Raw genomic sequence first — 18,640 nt, 5'->3', positions numbered from 1 at the left:
AATGTATGATGTGCAGGCACCTAAAAACAACATAGACGAAGTGTTAATTTTTCATCTCAGGCACATTTGGGCAACATCTTTTATGTGACTGGATTTTGTATTACAGTTAAATTGGTTTATATCATGAATCAAAATAATAAAATATTGTATGAAATTTGCAGTTTATTTACTTTTTGGAAATTAAACTTGGTTCTTCTTTTATTTTCACCCTTAAATAACAGTATTTGATGCCATCTTTGTGACTTAAAAGTGATCAATGTTCTATTGATGCGGCATGGTTTTTAAAGGGTAATTTGCTGTAGCTAAAACTTTGATGTGCCAAACATAATTATAATGCATTATCTTGGTTGTTTCCCGCTCATGCAGTGAGATATATTTAAGATATGTCATGCTAGTCCAAATAAGTATAAATACTGGAGCTGAACATTCACATTGCATCGTGTGTCTCATCTTGAATCTGACCAGTTAATTAGCTGACAAAATATCAACATTGGCCATGTAAGAAACTCATAGGCTGCTAAAGACATGTGACAAAATATCAACATGGGCCATGTAAGAAACTCATCTACTAAAGACATGTGACAGAATATCTACATGGGCCATGTAAGAAACTCATAGGCTGCTAAAGACATGTGACAAAATATCAACATGGGCCATGTAAGAAACTCATCTACTAAAGACATGTGACAAGATATCAGCATGGGCCATGTAAGAAACTCATCTACTAAAGACATGTGACAGAATAACTACATGGGCCATGTAAGAAACTCATCTACTAAAGACATGTGACAGAATATCTACATGGGCCATGTAAGAATCTTGTAGGCTGCTAAAGACATGTGACAAAATATCAACATGGGCCATGTAAGAAACTCATCTACTAAAGACATGTGACAGAATATCTACATGGGCCATGTAAGAAACTCATAAGCTGCTAAAGACATCTGACACAATATCAACATGAGCCATGTAAGAATCTTGTAGGCTGTTAAAGACACGAGTCTTCTGTTAGGGAGCAGAGAAGAGTCAAAGAAAGACTAAACAGAATGCTAGGGACCAAACAAACAGACAGCAGGACAAGCAAAAGTATCCAGATGGAGATATTGGAGTCCTCAAACATGTGATAGAAGAAGACAGTGATCTCAATATCTGCCATGGTGAGTTGCTTTCAAGCAAAGCTGATTGCAAAATGGAAGAAAATAAAGACTTCATGGGATCTTTGAGCTCAGGCATATTTGAAGCTCTTGTGCTGTACATACTGACTTTTACTGTTAACTTAATGCTTCTACTTTCACATGCCTGTCTTTAATATACTGATCATTTACACCTAATGTGTAAGCTGACCTCTATCGTATCTTTTCCTGGCTTTTATTTATTGCCAGTATTGTTTTCCAACTTCCATACAGTTTTGTGATTTCATCATTTGATATCACTCTCTAGGAGGCTGAAGATACATTACTCATGTTTTTTTGTCTGTATCTTTACATAGACACATGTAGTTGTAAAGCATTCCCAAACTTTCCTCTAGTTTGTTTGTTTGGATGTATGCATTCATTATTGTACACTTTTTGTTTGTATTTCTTTGTTGTTCCATGGGGTGCTTCATCTGCTAGTGACTTGTTTTGATGGAATATATCTATTCAGAGCTGTGAAGGACATGTTTTTAAACATGTCTCAGAACTCTTAATTCTTTGTCCATGCTAATTGTGAGTCTATGAAGTTATCAAAATTGGCATGTAAATTGTTTTTTATCCCCTGTATATTAATGTTTGTTGTGATATATTCCTGACAGGATGCCTAGATTCCAGAACATTTATGCTAGGACTACAGATAAACATTCTCCTGAATATAAGTCCTTGTCCCCATTCGAAAAATTAAATAGGTACGCATTCTTGGCTTATGCTAGGAGAAGCACTGTAAATGATCTCAAAATACTTATGTAAAATGTGTGAAGTTGTGAATAGAATTGTTTGTACTAAAAGTAACTTCCTCAGTCAAGTAGGTGTTGTGGTAGATTACATGTAACCGTAGCCGATGAAATGTATTCTTTTGTTTAAATTGCTGTTAGTTCTTTAATTGACATAAATTTAAAGATGGTTGCTTCTGAATCAGTTGTTACACTCAAGAAAAATTAAAAATTGTATGTGCCTTAGATATACACATATATGACCTAATCATTGTGTCTGCCATCATTAAGAAAAAATTGTGCAAAATATTTAAAGAGTGATTTGTTCCATCTATTTCTAATCTGAGATTTAAAATGAATATCATGGTTCCACAGAGATTTCAAGAAACAATTCTTATTATTAGCTATTAGTGTTGTCATTGAAAACATACCTTCTCATTAATTCTTAAAAACTAAATACGTTATAATTTACAATAATGTTAGAGGCACTGTGTACTATCTTGGAACATTTAATAATAAATGAAGGCTATTGTTATAAGCAATAACTAGTTTTCTTTTTCTACATTGTCTAAATTTTGTCAATGGAGATGCGCAATACATTTTACTTTTTTTAAAATTATGCCATTGCATGGATTAATGTCTACAAAACTACACCCCATTCTACTATCACAACTGTGTCCCTCTTCTACTATCACAACTATGTCCCTCTTCTACTATCACAACTATGTCCCTCTTCTACTATCACAACTATGTCCCTCTTCTACTATCACAAATATGTCCCTCTTCTACTATCATAACTATGTCCCTCTTCTACTATCACAACTATGTCCCTCTTCTACTATCACAACTATGTCCCTCTTCTACTATCACAACTATGTCCCTCTTCTACTATCACAAATATGTCCCTCCTCTACTATCACAACTATGTCCCTCTTCTACTATCATAACTATGTCCCTCTTCTACTATCACAAATATGTCCCTCTTCTACTATCATAACTATGTCCCTCTTCTACTATCACAAATATGTCCCTCTTCTACTATCACAATTATGTCCCTCTTCTGCTATCACAATGGGGGCATACAAATATGAAATAGGTTTACTAAAAGTCATTTTGTTGATGTCATCTCATAAAATATTGGTAGCTTTCCATATAAAACACTTAATAACAATACTTGAATTGCTTAATTACAGATCAGGAAATCTGCAGGAATGCAGAAAGAGTTCTGGCAACTATGGCTGTTTTAATCACATTCATTGACATCGTGTACCGTTCTTTTCATAATGATGGATTGAAAGTTACACCAGAAATGGAGCTGGATATCAAAGACTTTGAGCAGCAACTGAGCCAGACTATTTACATCCGCGAACCTGACAACAAAGTGACCTTTGTTTTTCTCCCAGTTCACATGGTCAGTGCATTGAATTGGTTGCTAAGACAACAGAAGCTGTCCCATGTGTATCGCAGACTTGGACTTGGACATACCTTGAGAGAGTTCCTTGAGAATATTGTGAATGCTATATTGGATTGACTCTTTGTGGCATATATAAATGATTTACATGAGTTATTGATTCCAGTGAGAGTTATGAAAATGAGCTGAAATAAGTTCTATGTTCAGCAAGTCTTGACAGTAGAGTGAACACTACTATAATGCCTAACAGTTTATTTTTGTTGAGCCCACGTTAGTGGGAAGTGAGACATAGGAGTAACTTTTCTGATGGCAATGGCATCAGGAGTTGACGTTTTTATTTTCATATTATTTTCTAAACCCTTTTTTTTTCTTGGCTTCATTATGATATTTCATTTTTTCATGCCCTTGCATTGCTTCTTTTACCTTTGGGTTAAGGTCATTCTCAGTCATACAAAATATGCATCAAGGCTAAAGTTAAAGAATTGCCATTGCCTATTTTTCCTAAAGCCCTTGAGAGATTCTGTTCATACTTTAGATGAATCATTATGAAGCTAAGACAGTCCATTCTACCAAATGCACACTTACCCTTTGGCCTAGGAGTCAAGGTCATAGTCAGGGAAACTTACATTAAGGTTTTGATTAACATGTTTCCATTTTCTTTTATTTCCTAAAACACCTTATTGGATCTTCTTTATACTTGGGTTGAATCAGGATGAAGGTGAGACCATTCATTTTGTGTCATGCATGTATGCCTCTTTGGCTTCAGGGTGAAGGTCAAAGTCTTAGGAAATGTTAAACTACTTGTATTTGCTTATATTTCCTAAACACCTTGATGGATTTTCTTTCTATGTTGGATTAATCATTTATATTTAAGATAAGACAGTTCATTCTCTGACATGTTTGCTTAACCTTTTGACCTTGGCCTGAAGGTCACACATTTTACAGCAATGCTTTGATTATGGGCACAATATAGAAGCTCTGGCATACTTGCATTTCCTTTGATTTTATTTCATGGTTGATGAAAATCAGTACTAATGTTGTTTACTGTCATTTATTAAACATTTTTTGGTGTTTTTGTGTACATTACCACATTATATTGACAGCATATCCTAGATAGCCAAGCTTTCAAGGTAATAAACTTGTGTGACTTTCATTAATAGCATTATGCTTAGGGAATGTTTTACTATTAGTTTTTATTTTTTTGGCGTGCAGTACCTCCTTATCTTAAGCCACCTCAGTATAAGGTTGGTATGGCCATGACAGACCTGCCAATCCTTATGATCTTGCTGTAAGTCTTGTGAAAATTATCCTTAAGTTACAGACTTATGATGATATACAAGCAAAAACTGTGGAAAAATTATCGCTGCCAAAAATTCCAGATATTTGGTCCATCCATGCTTGATTTGGATCTGGGGTTTCATATTAGCAGCAGCACCCCAGATGCTTTAAACTACACCTATTTGTTCATGAAAAGCATCTGCATGATCAAACTGTTGATTTTAGAATTTTTAACAAAATGGCATCCAGAAAGCAGTGCATGTTTATTACAAAAGGGTAAAAAAAGCTTCTAAAAAAGAGTTAATAATCAACACAGAAGAATAAAAAGGAGTATTCAGATTCTTTGTGAATAAAAGCTGGAAAGGCCACAATTACATTTATTGGACATCATGTGCCAATTTGATTATGTCTCATGGTGGGAGATATGATTGCATCCTTTACAAACTTTTCAGTTGAACATGATGTTTATCTTCGCTGCATCACATTTTTAATTATGTTTTCCAGCTTTACAGTAGCAGTTATTGATATTTCGTTACACCTTACTGAAAACTGATCAATCTTAAGGGAAAAAAATCAACTGCCTTACTAAGACAGACTCATCAGGGTTGGCAGGTCTGCCATGGATCCCACTTATTATTTAATAGTAGTATACAAAATTAGGAGACCTTCTGTTAGGTGGTCCACTTTTATGGGTTCCATGAAGAATATTATAGGGAGGGAATTCTGTATCAGTTCGTGGCCAAGTGGTCTGAATCGCTCACCATCCCGGATCACTGCCATCTCACCTCTGTCTGCATGGGTTCAAGTCCAAGGCACGGCTCGCGTGGGTATGTGGGAAAGCCTGCCAGTAGTTTCTCGTGGGTTGGTGGTTCTTCCCTGGGTTTTCCAGAGTTCTTCCTCCACCAGTTATACTGGCCGCCATGTATAGCCTATCTTGTGCTGAAAAATGGCGTTAAACCCTAGAACAACAACAACAACTGTATCAGTTCCTACATGGGGTTTTCACTAAAGTATTGTAGTGAGGGAATACTTTATCAGTTCTCACATGGGGTTTTCATGACTATTATAGTGAGGGAATACTTTGTACATACATACATACACACACACACGGTGTTTAACATTCAGCTTATTGTGACCACAGAATGCAATAAAACAGATACCAAATCATTGAAAGGGAAATAACAATAGCTAATTACATGCTTGGTATTTCTACAAAGCAACAAATGTATGGTACTAGTGATTGTTTTCTATTACTAATATTTTATTGTTACTCGGCCTAAATGGATGATCATAAAAGCATGGTATTTTCACTACAAGATGTCTTATGATGTCCGGCTGGTACTAAATGAAAATGGTGCACATCTGATATTCAGTATGGCCACTACAGCCATCTTCAAAATCTTGTTATCACTACCTCTCTTAAACAGAAAGTCATAGCAGTATGTTAGTTTTTAAATAAAAAATTGTGCACATCTGATATTCAGTATGGCCACAGCAGTGAACAGTTTGCTGGTACTGAATGTAAATGGTGATTGGGAAGAATGATCTCCCCTTGATATAGGGATTGGTGGCAAAACCCGTGAATTATCTCAGTCACTACTTCTGCTTGTGCTAAGAAGCATTCTGTCACCATGAAAGACTTTCCCAAAGCCAGAATCAACTTTGATACAAGCTGGAGAAGTTCTCACTTCTAAGGAAAATATGCTCCATTTATATTTCTGACTTGTCTTTCTTTCTCTGTTGACAAAGCTTTGCGTTTACAATTTTATCACACTTTATCATTATTACACATTTAATTATACTTAGGTATTTACATGGGTAGCCTGTGTGACCTATTAGGTATTTGCATGGGTAGCCTATGTGACCTGTTAGGTACCTCTTAGGTATTTACATGGGTAGCCTATGTGACCTATTAGGTACCTATTAGGTATTTGCATGGGTAGCCTATGTGACCTATTAGGTGCCTATTAGGTATTTGCATGGGTAGCCTATGTGACCTATTAGGTACCTATTAGGTATTTCCATGGGTAGTCTATGTGACCTATTAGGTACCTATGAGGTATTTACATCGGTAGCCTATGTGACCTATAGAAAACTCTTAATATATGTTTAATTCCACAATGTTGGCTACAAACATTTGAGTTTTCTCGACTAGTATATTTAGCATCCGGATGCCACACTTATTTTGTGTTACACATTAGACCATGATCAAAGCACAGAAATGCATGGCTAAGGATGAAGACACCATAGGCTTACATGCTGACATGTCCTCAGTGGGGTAATCTTTGGTGAATAAGGGAGGTTAAACAGCAAAGACAGCTTCAGCACCTTTGTCGCCACCACAGGACTCCTCATTGTTGGCAATACATATGGGCCTTCCTCCTTAAGATTTGACTCAACATCTCTTAATGATCAGTGAGGGAACAAGCAAAACAAATTATCATCTCACACAGGTGATACATGGACAGGTCATGTGGATCAAACATCCTGTCACCCACCCAACATTATGACTCGGACAACATCCTTCCTATAAACATGGCTTACTTGCATTTAGACCAAGCTAAGCTTGCTACAAGGGATGAAAAAGGAGAAATACCTCAAAGCATTCTCTATTTACAATGCCCAGCTTAGTACCTCAACTTCGAACAGATGTCACTTTTCAAGTCTCTCAACCCTTAGACAGTTGAAGAGGTTCTTTAATTGGTGACTGACTAGAATTTTCTTTCTTTATCATAAAGTTATTAAGCATATATAAGGTAAATTATATTGGTGTCTTTATTCTAATTATACTTTGTCCACCATGACAGATAACATGAGATTATTGTAGTAATTTGTTTCCCAAATGATGCATGATATACCATATTTAGCTAGCCAACAATACATTATTAAATGCATACAATATTTACTATAATCTGTTTACATTTCCAAATAAGGATGTAATGTCCTTTTATGGCATATGATAAAATGAGGCTGAAAATGGAAGTAGTTCTTGGATGAACATATATGGCAGATCCCAAAAAAATAGTGTATGAAGAAGGTAAAGGCTATTTTACACATAATTCTCCAATAAAATTCATAGTTTCTGGTATTAAATATGAGGACATTTTAATTTCTTCAGTATACGTATGGAACATTTTCAAACTGTTTGCCAAAATGTTGAAAAATCACAGGCTGTGATTCACTGCTCCCTTGATACATATAGGCTCATTTTAGTGCCCCATCCCTGAAGTAGGGGTACTTATATTAGTACTAAAAAGGTACCTGATTGGTTAGTTAGATACAAGATTGTTTTGATAGGCAGGCTGGCATCTTGCTTCCTGCTTGAGAACTTGTATATCTGCATCATGAAATCCTTGTTTGTCCAAAAGAGTTATAAATAGGCTTCTGAGTGGACAATTTATGTGCTTAATTGGACAATGTATATGCCTAATTAGATAATTTATATGCCTAAGTGGACAATTTATGTGCCTAATTGGACAGTTATGTCCCTAATGTTTTTGTTTGGCAGACATTTCGATGAACTCAAACAATGACACCCATTACTGAAATAGTAATGAATGCCTTCGTGACCTGTATGGCATGCACTGTGATAATTATCCATAAAATTTTCAAATTTAAGTATTAAATTTATTTACATCACCTTAGTATACATTAGCTATAACCTTTTTTATTCATTAGATTTGTTTCTTAGTGAAACATCATGTACATACCTGAATGAGAAATATGTGTTATTTAGAAAATATTTATATACCCTCTTTAACATTATTGTTACTTTTATCTCATTGTTCTGGTTTTTTTTATAATTACTAGTTATTTAATAATGTGTGTGCAGTTGCATGCACGTCCGCTGATTTTTTTCCAATAATTTAAGACCTTTTGACTCATTCATATTTTCTTGTGCTTTTGTTGAATGTTAAACTGTGTGATATAGCTTACATAATGCATCAAATTTATTTTTAACAGTTATGTTGATACTGAACAGTATTTTATACAATGTTTTGATTTATTTACAACATTTTGCATTCATAATTAGATTATTTGTAATGCAACTTTATACCAAGAAATAAATATTTTTAATGAATTTCAGATAATTTTCACTTTTTTATGGTTTGTTAGCGCTGATGATCTTAGACCAGAAGCACTTTTCTGATGATGTCATGGCTGTCAGCCATCCATTCATCCATTCACTATCACAACTCCTTTTGAACTACTTGGAGGTACTGTCAAGCATCTTGAAAAAAAAAATATTTCTTGCACTGCCTAAATGTAAATCCAATATGGCTGCCACAGTGACCATCGTGAAAATCTTATCACAGCTCCACTACAATGTATGGCCATATTGATGTGGGATTTGACTAAAAGAATTCTTTTGATGTCTGCTTGGTCCTAAATGAAAATGCTGATATGGCATATCCATGACAACAGCCATCTTTAAAAAAAAATTATTGTTACCCCTACAGAACAAAAGGTCATGTCTACCTGATGTTTCCACCATAAAACTTCTGATGATATCTAGATGGTCCTATAAAAATGATACCAGTCTGATTTTCACGTATACATGTAGCTGCCAAGGTGACCATCTTGAAAATCTTGTTATTTATACTGGAATGGATGGTCATATTGACATGTGGGTTTTCACCAAAAGATTTCTTATGAGGACTTGTTGGACTCAATGAAAATGATGCCAATCCTATATGCCTCTGATGGCCTCTTGAAAATTGTGTTATTACTTCTTCTCCTGAATAGATGGTTTTGCTGACATGGAGTTTTAACCAAAATTACTTCTTTTATTTTGTTGGTTCTATGTGAAATTCACACTTCTGGACATCTAATATAGTTACTATAGTGGCCATCTTGAAACTTGTTATCACTACTCCTCTTGCATGAAAGATGACATTGACCTGGAGATTTCATTGAAACACTTTCTGTAATATACACACGAAACTGGTTCTGCATGCAAATGGTTCAGAGCACATCTGCACTTTTGTGAAGGAGTTTTCGAAACTACATTGATCCTGGAGTCAAGCCAAAGCCATGTCCATTGTTTTGCATGTTTGTAATTGATTGAGTTTATGAACACAATGACTTGTACAATGTAAGTGAATTTTGACCAGACTTTGTACTTAGTTACATTGTAATGAATAAATTGTTAGTTTGCACTGACATTGATTTTAAGATCAACAGTTTTGATTTAGGTTTTAAACTGAACTTGTTTGTGGGCATGATGACACAAACATGTATGAATGATTTTTAATCAAATTTGATCCATGAATATATATATATATATATATATATATATATATATATATATATATATATATATATATATATATATATATATATATATATGATGAATATCTTGAATAATTCCATTTAAATACCTTATTTTTTTCCCAAGCAAATATTTAATTACAGATTTAACAAAAATTAAAATGTAGGTCTATCTTAACATGGCTGAGATGAGTGATTTTCTATCATGATATCAGATTTAACATCAAAGGTCATGCACTTACAGGTATCTTGTGAACATGTTACTTCAGACTTGTAAGAAAATATTTTTGTTACCAAATTTTGTATGTTGGAGTTTGTAAGTAGCAGCAGAGATTGTTATGGTAAACAAGAATAAAAGGAAAGTAAAACAATGTTGTCATGGATTCCTGGAAATTCTTTTCAGCCAGTAGAGTATCAGTTCCTTTGAGGGACTTTTTCCTTTTCTTCTCAGTATGACTCAGAATGTATTATACAGTGTAGTCATTTCAGTCCATTCATTAATTAGTACATCTGCCGATCAATTTGTAGCAATATCTTCTTGTGAAAACAAAACTTGGAGCTTCTGATGGAGTGGAAACTGAGAAGCATGAAGATCGGGATTATTAATTATTTTCTTGTCATCTTGATCTGATATTTCAAGAGTTAGGTCCCCTATGATAGAGTCTGCATGTATCTGAAGGGAGATACATTTTTGGGTGAAATATTTGTTTTTGTCATATTTTATACATTTTCTCCCATAAAGAGTCGTTAATCCCATAATTGGATTTTTTTTATCTGCATCATATTTTTGGCATATTTTGGTTTTGTGTAGGAGAGTAATTCATTACTATTATTTTGAAGAGCATGCTGTCATATTCTTTGTCAACTTCTTTATCAAAATTTCAAAACAGTTTCTTTTCTGCATCAGTTGGATGTCAGCTGTTCATTACTGTATGCCAATCAACCTTTTGATGTCAGTGAATAATAGAGAAACTTTGATGGAGTTTGCCCTGTGTCTGTGAATTTCTGATCTTACCAACCTTCACATTATTTTGCTTCTCTATTTGTTTATTGTTCTATCTTTCTATTAGTAAATCATGAATGTTTTTAAATCATGCATTAATGCCTTTATTGAAATCAACATCATCTTTACTGAACTTGATCTTGCGTGTGTGAATCATTACATAATTATTTATGGAATGCTTGTCAGAGTTCAAAGCAGTATGGGTCACTGATGGTCTTACACCTAGGCATATTTCACTATATAACTGATGCAAAATCAAACTGTTACATCCTTGTTCCCTTGAATCAACATTTCATGAAGTTTTCACTATAAATTATTTAAATTACTTCAATGAATTAATAATATTTTTGAGTTTATAAAAATGCCTTTCAAATGAGTAGATATGGATTTCTCTGCTTTGATAATTTTTCAATCCTATACTTAACTGAGATATTTTGTTATACAATTCATGATACTGTATTGTTCAGAGATTAATGGTTATTCTACAGTTGATCTTGACAAATCAACATATACTTTATCATGTTGCTTTCTTGACTTAGTGAAAGTATACCTTATTAAAAGTCAAGTCCAACTTCAAACTGCATAGATCCAGATCTGCCAACTTGTAATGCTCCAGCAGATCTAGGTCTGTGCAGTTTGCAGTTTGTTAGGAGAAATAAGTAAAAATCAAATGGATCTAGATGAGCTGGCACATTATGCAACAGTAATTGGACATGACTTATACGTGACTTATATATGGTAAAATTTACCCATCTTAAGTTACTGTAATCTTTATTGTAATGAAATCAATTGATAGTTACACAGGTCAATATGGTCAGGGGTTAAGTTTCAAGGTTAGTAGATTTCAGTGTCAGTTGTGTACTGACTTATAATAAGCATAAACATCTAAGGTTAAGGCTGCCACACCCTCAGTTTATCTGAATCAAATGATGTGAATCACAATATTTCAGTACTGTTTTTAAATTTCATCATATTAGTAACATGCAGTCATAGTGAATTACTGATGTGCAAAAATATATATTTTTCCAGTGATGATGTTATATAACTGTACAAGATGTGTGATTGCATGTTATACTATAAACACGTGCAAAAAGAATTGTATATCCTCATTTCCAAACAAGGCAGTTATCAGAATGCAAATGACAGTGTGGGATGTCCAAATTAATTTATATTTTGTACAAAACAACCACAACATTATTTCTTGTAAACATTCTTAAGTTCATGACAATTTTGTAAAATATTACAATCACTAATATATTGTGATTCACTGTAGTACACATGAACAAACTCTTACTACAGTAAGATTTAGTTGTCCAGATAAGCACCAAGAACCACTTCTGATATTATCAAAAAATTTGGGTCTGACTTTTAAAAAAGTACTTAAACTTGGAACTGCTTTCTTCTGAAAGACTTATTCAGGCTTGAGTTCAGGTAAAATGCTTTATCTCAAAAACTGCACTTGCAGGTAAAACCTGATTGAAATATGATGCAAATTAATTTGTCAGGTAATCATGTGTGGGGTAGATAAGTCTGTCAACAGAGTAAATATAGGAGTAGGGTGTTGAAAGCTGCAGTTCATTCACAGACCAGTGAGAAAATTCTTTTGACAGCATGCTTGTCACACCTGAAAAACAAGTAAATTAGTTTTAATTATATAAATAACAGCCTTAGGCAATCTTTGGGAGTGACTGAGTTCATATAAAAAAGTAAAAAATCTGGACAAAGATTTTTTGTCTTTGACTGGTTTCAGGTTTTTTAATTTAAACAAACCTGAAAGATCCAAATGTTATCTGAATGTATGTACACGTGGTCCTTGTTATGTAATGGTACACTATGGGTTGACTTGTACACCTGCCATTTCCTTTTTCCGGAACTGTCTGCAACCCTTTCAGTGTAACAAAGCTGAATATTAAAATAAAATTTGTTTGCTTTAAACATTTGATAATTTTATAAAAATAAAACACCTAAGAAATTCAGTAATATCTATAATACTTATTTCATGATATTAAATACTTTTTTTATTATCCTCCAGTGATTTGAGAGGAGGGATTTGGCTAGTGCAGTATCCATTTGTTTGTCTCTCCTGTCTGTCAGTCTGTAAATATTTTTTTTAAATTTCCAGAGCACAACTCTCAAACTGTTCAAGATATTTTGACCAACTTAATATACAAGTCAAGCAAGTTGTTTAGAGGTGACTTTTAACACCCAGAAATATTTGCATTGAAACACGTAAGTAGTATAAACATTGCCAATTCCAGATCATAGGGTACAAGCATAGGTAGTACAAACATTGCCAATATGGTCTGACCAAGATGGTATTATTATCTTAACATTTGGATTGGGGAACAGGGACCCTATTATCCTGTTGTCATGATAATGGGTTAAAGTAAGAGTGTCAGATTTGTCCAGACTTTTGGTAAGGAGAAGAGTGTGCAATTGTTTTGACAGTTGGATTTGGGAAGAATCTGTGATCTTAAGAGTTAATTAGGGGAAGAGAGTCCTCTGTGTTGCCAGTAAGTTAGGGGAAATTGGTCTTATTGTCTTTACATGGGAAAGAGTACCCTATTGTCTCAACAGTTGGATTTTGGAAGAGGGTGCTATTGTCTTGACATGGCAAACAAAGCCCAATTGCACTGAAAATTGAATTCGAGAAGAGCTTCCTGTTGTCATGGCAGTTGGATTATGCCAGAAATTCCTGTTGTCTTGTTGTCAAATTGGGGAAGGGGTTCCTTTGGTCTGACAGTTGGATTGGGGACAAAGGTCTGATTGTATTGACAGTTGCATTGAGGATGAGGGTCATGTTGTCTTGACATTTGGTTCAGGGAGGAGAGTCATATAATCTTGTCAGTTGGTTAGAAGAAGAGGTCCATGTTGTCTTGACAGTTGGTTAGAGGAAGAGGGTCTTATTGTCTTAACATTTGTATTAGGAAGGAGGATCGTATTGTCATGACAGATGGTTAGAGGATGAGGATCATATTGTCTTGACAGTTAGTTGGAGGAAGAGGGTCTTACTGTCTTAATGTTTGTATTAGGAAAGAGGATCATATTGTCCTGGAAGATGGTTAGAGGAAGAGGATCCTGTTGTCTTGATAGATGCTTAGAGGAAGAGGGTCATATTGTCCTGACAGTTGGTTAGAGGAAGAGGATCCTGTTGTCTTGACCGTTGGTTAGAGAAAGAGGGTCTTATTATCTTAATGTTTTTATTAGGAAAGAGGATCATATTGTCCTTACAGATGATTAGAGGAAGAGGATCCTGTTGTCTTGTCAGTTGTGATTGGGAAAGGTCTTAATTGTATTGACAGTTGAAAGAGTGTCTGAACAGCACCATATTGGTTGGAATGACCGTGTCATTGAGATGCAATTTTAGTTGGTTATGCTACCTTCTTACAAGTTTCATGTAGTTTAATTGAGAGAAAAAAATTGTACATGATATATAAAGTTAATGTATTAAACTTTAACCAAAACCAATCATGACAATCAAGACATTCCTGAATATATCCTGATTTCTGTTAGTATGTGTGACATAAAGTGAAACCTGTGTTATCTGCTCCTACACTGTTTTAGATCCCAGTACAAAACTGTTTCTTTAGCTAACCTCCTAAATATGGGTTTCTCACTGTATGCACCAGTAATGGATTTTGTCACTCAGTAATCCAGTATGGTCTGAAATTTTATATCCCTTAAATTGCTTGATTACCTATGTTTCACTATTATAAAACAAGCTTAATCTTTAACCTTTTTTAGAACTATTGGTCAAAGATTAAAAGAGCTTATTTGATTGCCTTCTGTCCATTGCTTTTTAGCACAAGTTTGTTACCACAACTCCTTCCAAACTACTGCGGTGGGGTGGAGAGGTAGGGCAATGAAACTTAACAGATAGATTCAACCCAAAGATCCAGTTGGTACTAAATGAGAATGGTGCCATTCTAACATATGATCTAGTATAGTCAGCATGGTGGCCATTCTGACGATTTTGTTATTACTTCTTCTAAATGTGTGTTCATAGTCACAGCAATATGAGGTTTTTACCAAGGCGAATTTTTATTATATATGATTGGTTCTAAATGTCTGCTATGGTGGCCATCATGAAAGTGTTATTAATTGGACTTCTTTGAACAGATGGATGCGTTGACAAGTGGTTTTCACTAAAATACTTTATATGAAAAGTGGTTTGTCTTAATAGTGGTGATTAGATCTTCATTGTGGCCACCATGGTTGCCATCTTGAAATTGTCATTATTTGGACTTCTTTGAACAGATGGATGCATTGACAAGGGGTTTTCACTAAAATACTTCATATGAAAAGTGGTTTTCTTAAGAAAATGGTGGTGATTAGACCTTCAGTGTGGTCACCACAGTTGCCATCTTGAAAATCATGTTATCATTACTTCTCCTAAATAGATAGTCATAGTGACATGGAATTTTGACTCAAAGACTTCTTGTGATATATAGTTGGTTTTAACTGAAAATAGTGCTGACCAGACCTCGAATAAGACTGCTATTGGAGCCATTTTTAAAATCTCATAATAGCAACCCAGTACTTTTTAACAGATGGTCATGTTGACATTGGGGTTTTCACTAAGAGACTTCTTTTGGTATATAGTTTAGCATGATTGAAAATGGTGTTGATTAAACCTTCAGTATTATGGCAAAGGGAGCCATCATAAAAGATTTGCTATCACTACTCTTCAAGGAATGATAGTGTGTCTATGTGTGTGATTAGGATTTTTAATGTAGCTTTAACAAATTTTCAGTCATATCGCTATGATGTCTGCAGTGTGGCAGTTTATAGTGATGTCCAGCACTGGGGCATCATGCTGGAGACATGTAGCATGATGTCCCACCCAGTCACATTATCCTGACACCAGGCCGACCTAACACTAACCTATTAATGCTGAGCACTAAGCAAGGCAGCTGTTAGTACCATTTTTGTTAGCCTTTGGTATGACTTGGCCAGGGACAGAATCCACAACCTCCCACTTCCGAGATGGACGCTCCAAAACACTAGGTCACCGGAGCAGTCAAGGGATGATAGTAGTGGCTTATGGGCTTTTGCTCACTCAGTAATGATGATCGCAGTGTAATCTCCCAAGATTTGACAAATCCAGAACACATGGCCATACTGCCACTTTTTTAAAAAAATGTTATAAAAACACATTTTTATTTTTTCTTGGAGTATTTAATTACTCCTGTATTAAAATGATGATCTAACTTGTAAAATGGCTGCCATTCTGAGGATATGTATATACCTACCTATTCTTCCCCTGAATGGCTGTTTTCTTCAGCATGGTGTTTTCACAAAAACAATATAACAATATGAATAAAAATTATGACTTCCAGCATGGCCCCATAGTGGCCATCTCAAAAATCATTTTATCACAGATAATCTTGTGATTTCTAGAAATTGTTTTAGTAGTAAGACATCGGTCCCTTTGAGTGAGCCCTGTTTTGTTTAATTTTCAAAGCAGCTTAATTACAGTGATGTAAAGCAATGGTGATAATGTAAGTTTAAATTAGACTTGAGTTACACAACAGCATGGAGTCAAAGTTTTTATGTGATATATATCTGATATGTATAAACTTTTGGTAGCAAGAAGGAATTAAGTCTACTCTTAGGATGGTAACATGATTGCAAAGAGTGACCTATGTTCAGAAATATTAAGTTTTAGTGGGCAGTGTGCAATAATATATCAGTGTAGCTTTCTTCTCACATTAATATACAAAATCTTTTATACGAACCTTGATTATCCAAATCATCAATTTGTCCAATCACCTGTCTGTTGACCGTTAAAACTGCATGTTTGATATTCCCCATAGCTATCACCATTGTGATGTCATTAGGGGGGTTTCAGAAAGATGTCATTGTGATGTCATTAGGGGGGTTTCAGAAAGATGTCATTGTGGTGTCATTAGGGGGGTTTCAGAAAGATGTCATTGTGATGTCATTAGGGGGGTTTCAGAAAGATGTCATTGTGGTGTCATTAGGGGGGTTTCAGAAAGATGTCATTGTGATGTCATTAGGGGGGTTTCAGAAAGATGTCATTGTGGTGTCATTAGGGGGGTTTCCAGGTCATAGACTTACTCATTATATTTGATGACTAACTGTCATGTTTTGAAAATAATTTTGTCTCATTTTTGTTTTTGCTGTTATTCAGTGTGACTCAGATTACATACTTTGTGTTAAAGTCAATAAAACTGCTCAAAAACTGACTGTGACATTTTTCTTGGAGCTGTCTATGTTTCTGTCAGATTCAAGGTTTAACACTAGAGATGAAATTTATATTTGGATCCAAAATTACTCACATGTGTGCTTTTAGTAAATATATGTTTTTAATGGAAGATTTGAATGATAGAGCTCATAATGACATTGATTATTTGGAAAAATATTAGCTCTTTCTCAAACAATTAGATCATGGGGCCGTTTATAAGTTTTTCAATAATACCATGAAAATTTTGAACGAGTTTAAATTGCATAAGAATTAGATGAATGTAAGATCAAGAGATTAATTTTCTGGGAAAATACTGACAGACTTATGTAGAAATGATCTTAGTGATGACAATACAAGTGTTGTTTTTACAACTTTCCTCAATATATTATTGACTATTCTGTTGTTTCTGATGATATTAATTTATGCATATATAAACATGACAAACTTTTTATAGTGGGTCACTCCTAGTTAATAATTAATTTAAGTTTTTGCCACAAAACTAAACAAATTTTGCTTGTTGACAATAATACATTATCCCAAAAACCCAGGAAGGCACGAAAATAGAAAGGCTGATTTAATTTGAAATATTGATACAGGCAAGCTAGAAGAGATTGTAAAGAGTACTTAGGGTAATATAAAAGCATATATTCTATATATCAGAATGACATCAACAGTCTTTTTTGTAGCTTTAGTTTGTGTCAGCATTTGGGATGTTTTTTTTTTGTTGCTTTAGTTTGTGTCAGCATTTGGAATGCCTTTTTTATAGCTTTAGTTTGTGTCAGCATTTGGAATGCCTTTTTTGTAGGTTTAGTTTGTGCCAGCAGTTGGAATGGTTTTTTTATGGCTTTAGTTTTTGTCAGCATTTGGAATGTCTTTTTTGTAGCTCTAGTTCGTGTCAGCATTTGGAAAGCCTTTTTTGTAGCTCTAGTTTGTGTCAGCATTTGGAATGCCTTTCTCATAGCCTTAGTTTCTGGCAGAATTTGGAATTTCTTTTTTGTAGCTATAGTTTCTGTCAGCATTTCACATTCCTTTTTTTGTAAGTGGCGACACTATAGAGTGAGTGATTACACACAAACTTGATTAAAATGGGCTGAAGAATGGAAACAGAATGTGTTGATGTGCTTTAAATTTATAGTTGAAAATGGTTGATTTGTTTTTGAAGCTTACATTTTGCTTATCATTGTCATCAATAAATGAGTTATTTTTCACTGATTAGGATATAAAACTAATTGGGATCTAATCACCTATAAAAAATGAAGATGTTGTTATTTTGATTATTAAAAGGTGTGCAGTTGTTATTTTGATTATTTAAAGGTGCGTATTTAAATTTATATGTTGTTCCGTATACTGGTACTGGTCTTAAATCAGAGAAAGGAAAATTAAGCTATCTGCCATCAGCATATATTTTATGTTCTAAATGTAATCTGCTTGGTAACTTTCTAGTGTAAGTACTCATAGAAACACCAGGAGTTGACAAGGTTTTTGTACAAAATGTTTTATGTTTGTGTGTGTGTGTGACTTATAATTATGGTTGATTGCTTTTCACTTATCATAAATGAATAT

The 18,640-nt window shown here is 34.4% G+C and overlaps 1 protein-coding gene and 1 long non-coding RNA gene across 2 annotated transcripts in view; one reads left to right on the top strand and one right to left on the bottom strand.

Moving 5' to 3' along the window:
• Nucleotides 1–8,676, top strand: part of LOC149775655 (protein mono-ADP-ribosyltransferase PARP4-like) — a 126,873-nt gene extending 118,197 nt beyond the window's left edge. The window contains exon 37 of the mRNA XM_089943841.1: nt 3,100–8,676. Within this exon, the coding sequence (XP_089799967.1) occupies nt 3,100–3,437 (338 nt within the window). The 3' untranslated portion in view covers nt 3,438–8,676. The remainder of the gene's footprint in view (nt 1–3,099) is intronic.
• Nucleotides 8,677–11,623: 2,947 nt separating this feature from the next.
• LOC149775654 (uncharacterized) overlaps nt 11,624–18,640 on the bottom strand; it is a 41,142-nt gene continuing 34,125 nt past the window's right edge. Inside the window, exon 3 of the long non-coding RNA XR_016416549.1 lies at nt 11,624–12,493. This is a non-coding gene — a long non-coding RNA (uncharacterized LOC149775654). The remainder of the gene's footprint in view (nt 12,494–18,640) is intronic.

This window comes from Sinohyriopsis cumingii, chromosome 19 (assembly GCF_028554795.1).
Source record: "Sinohyriopsis cumingii isolate HCF-2022 chromosome 19, ASM2855479v2, whole genome shotgun sequence".
Classification (NCBI taxonomy): domain Eukaryota; kingdom Metazoa; phylum Mollusca; class Bivalvia; order Unionida; family Unionidae; genus Sinohyriopsis; species Sinohyriopsis cumingii.
This window is presented reverse-complemented; position numbering and strand designations above follow the sequence as displayed.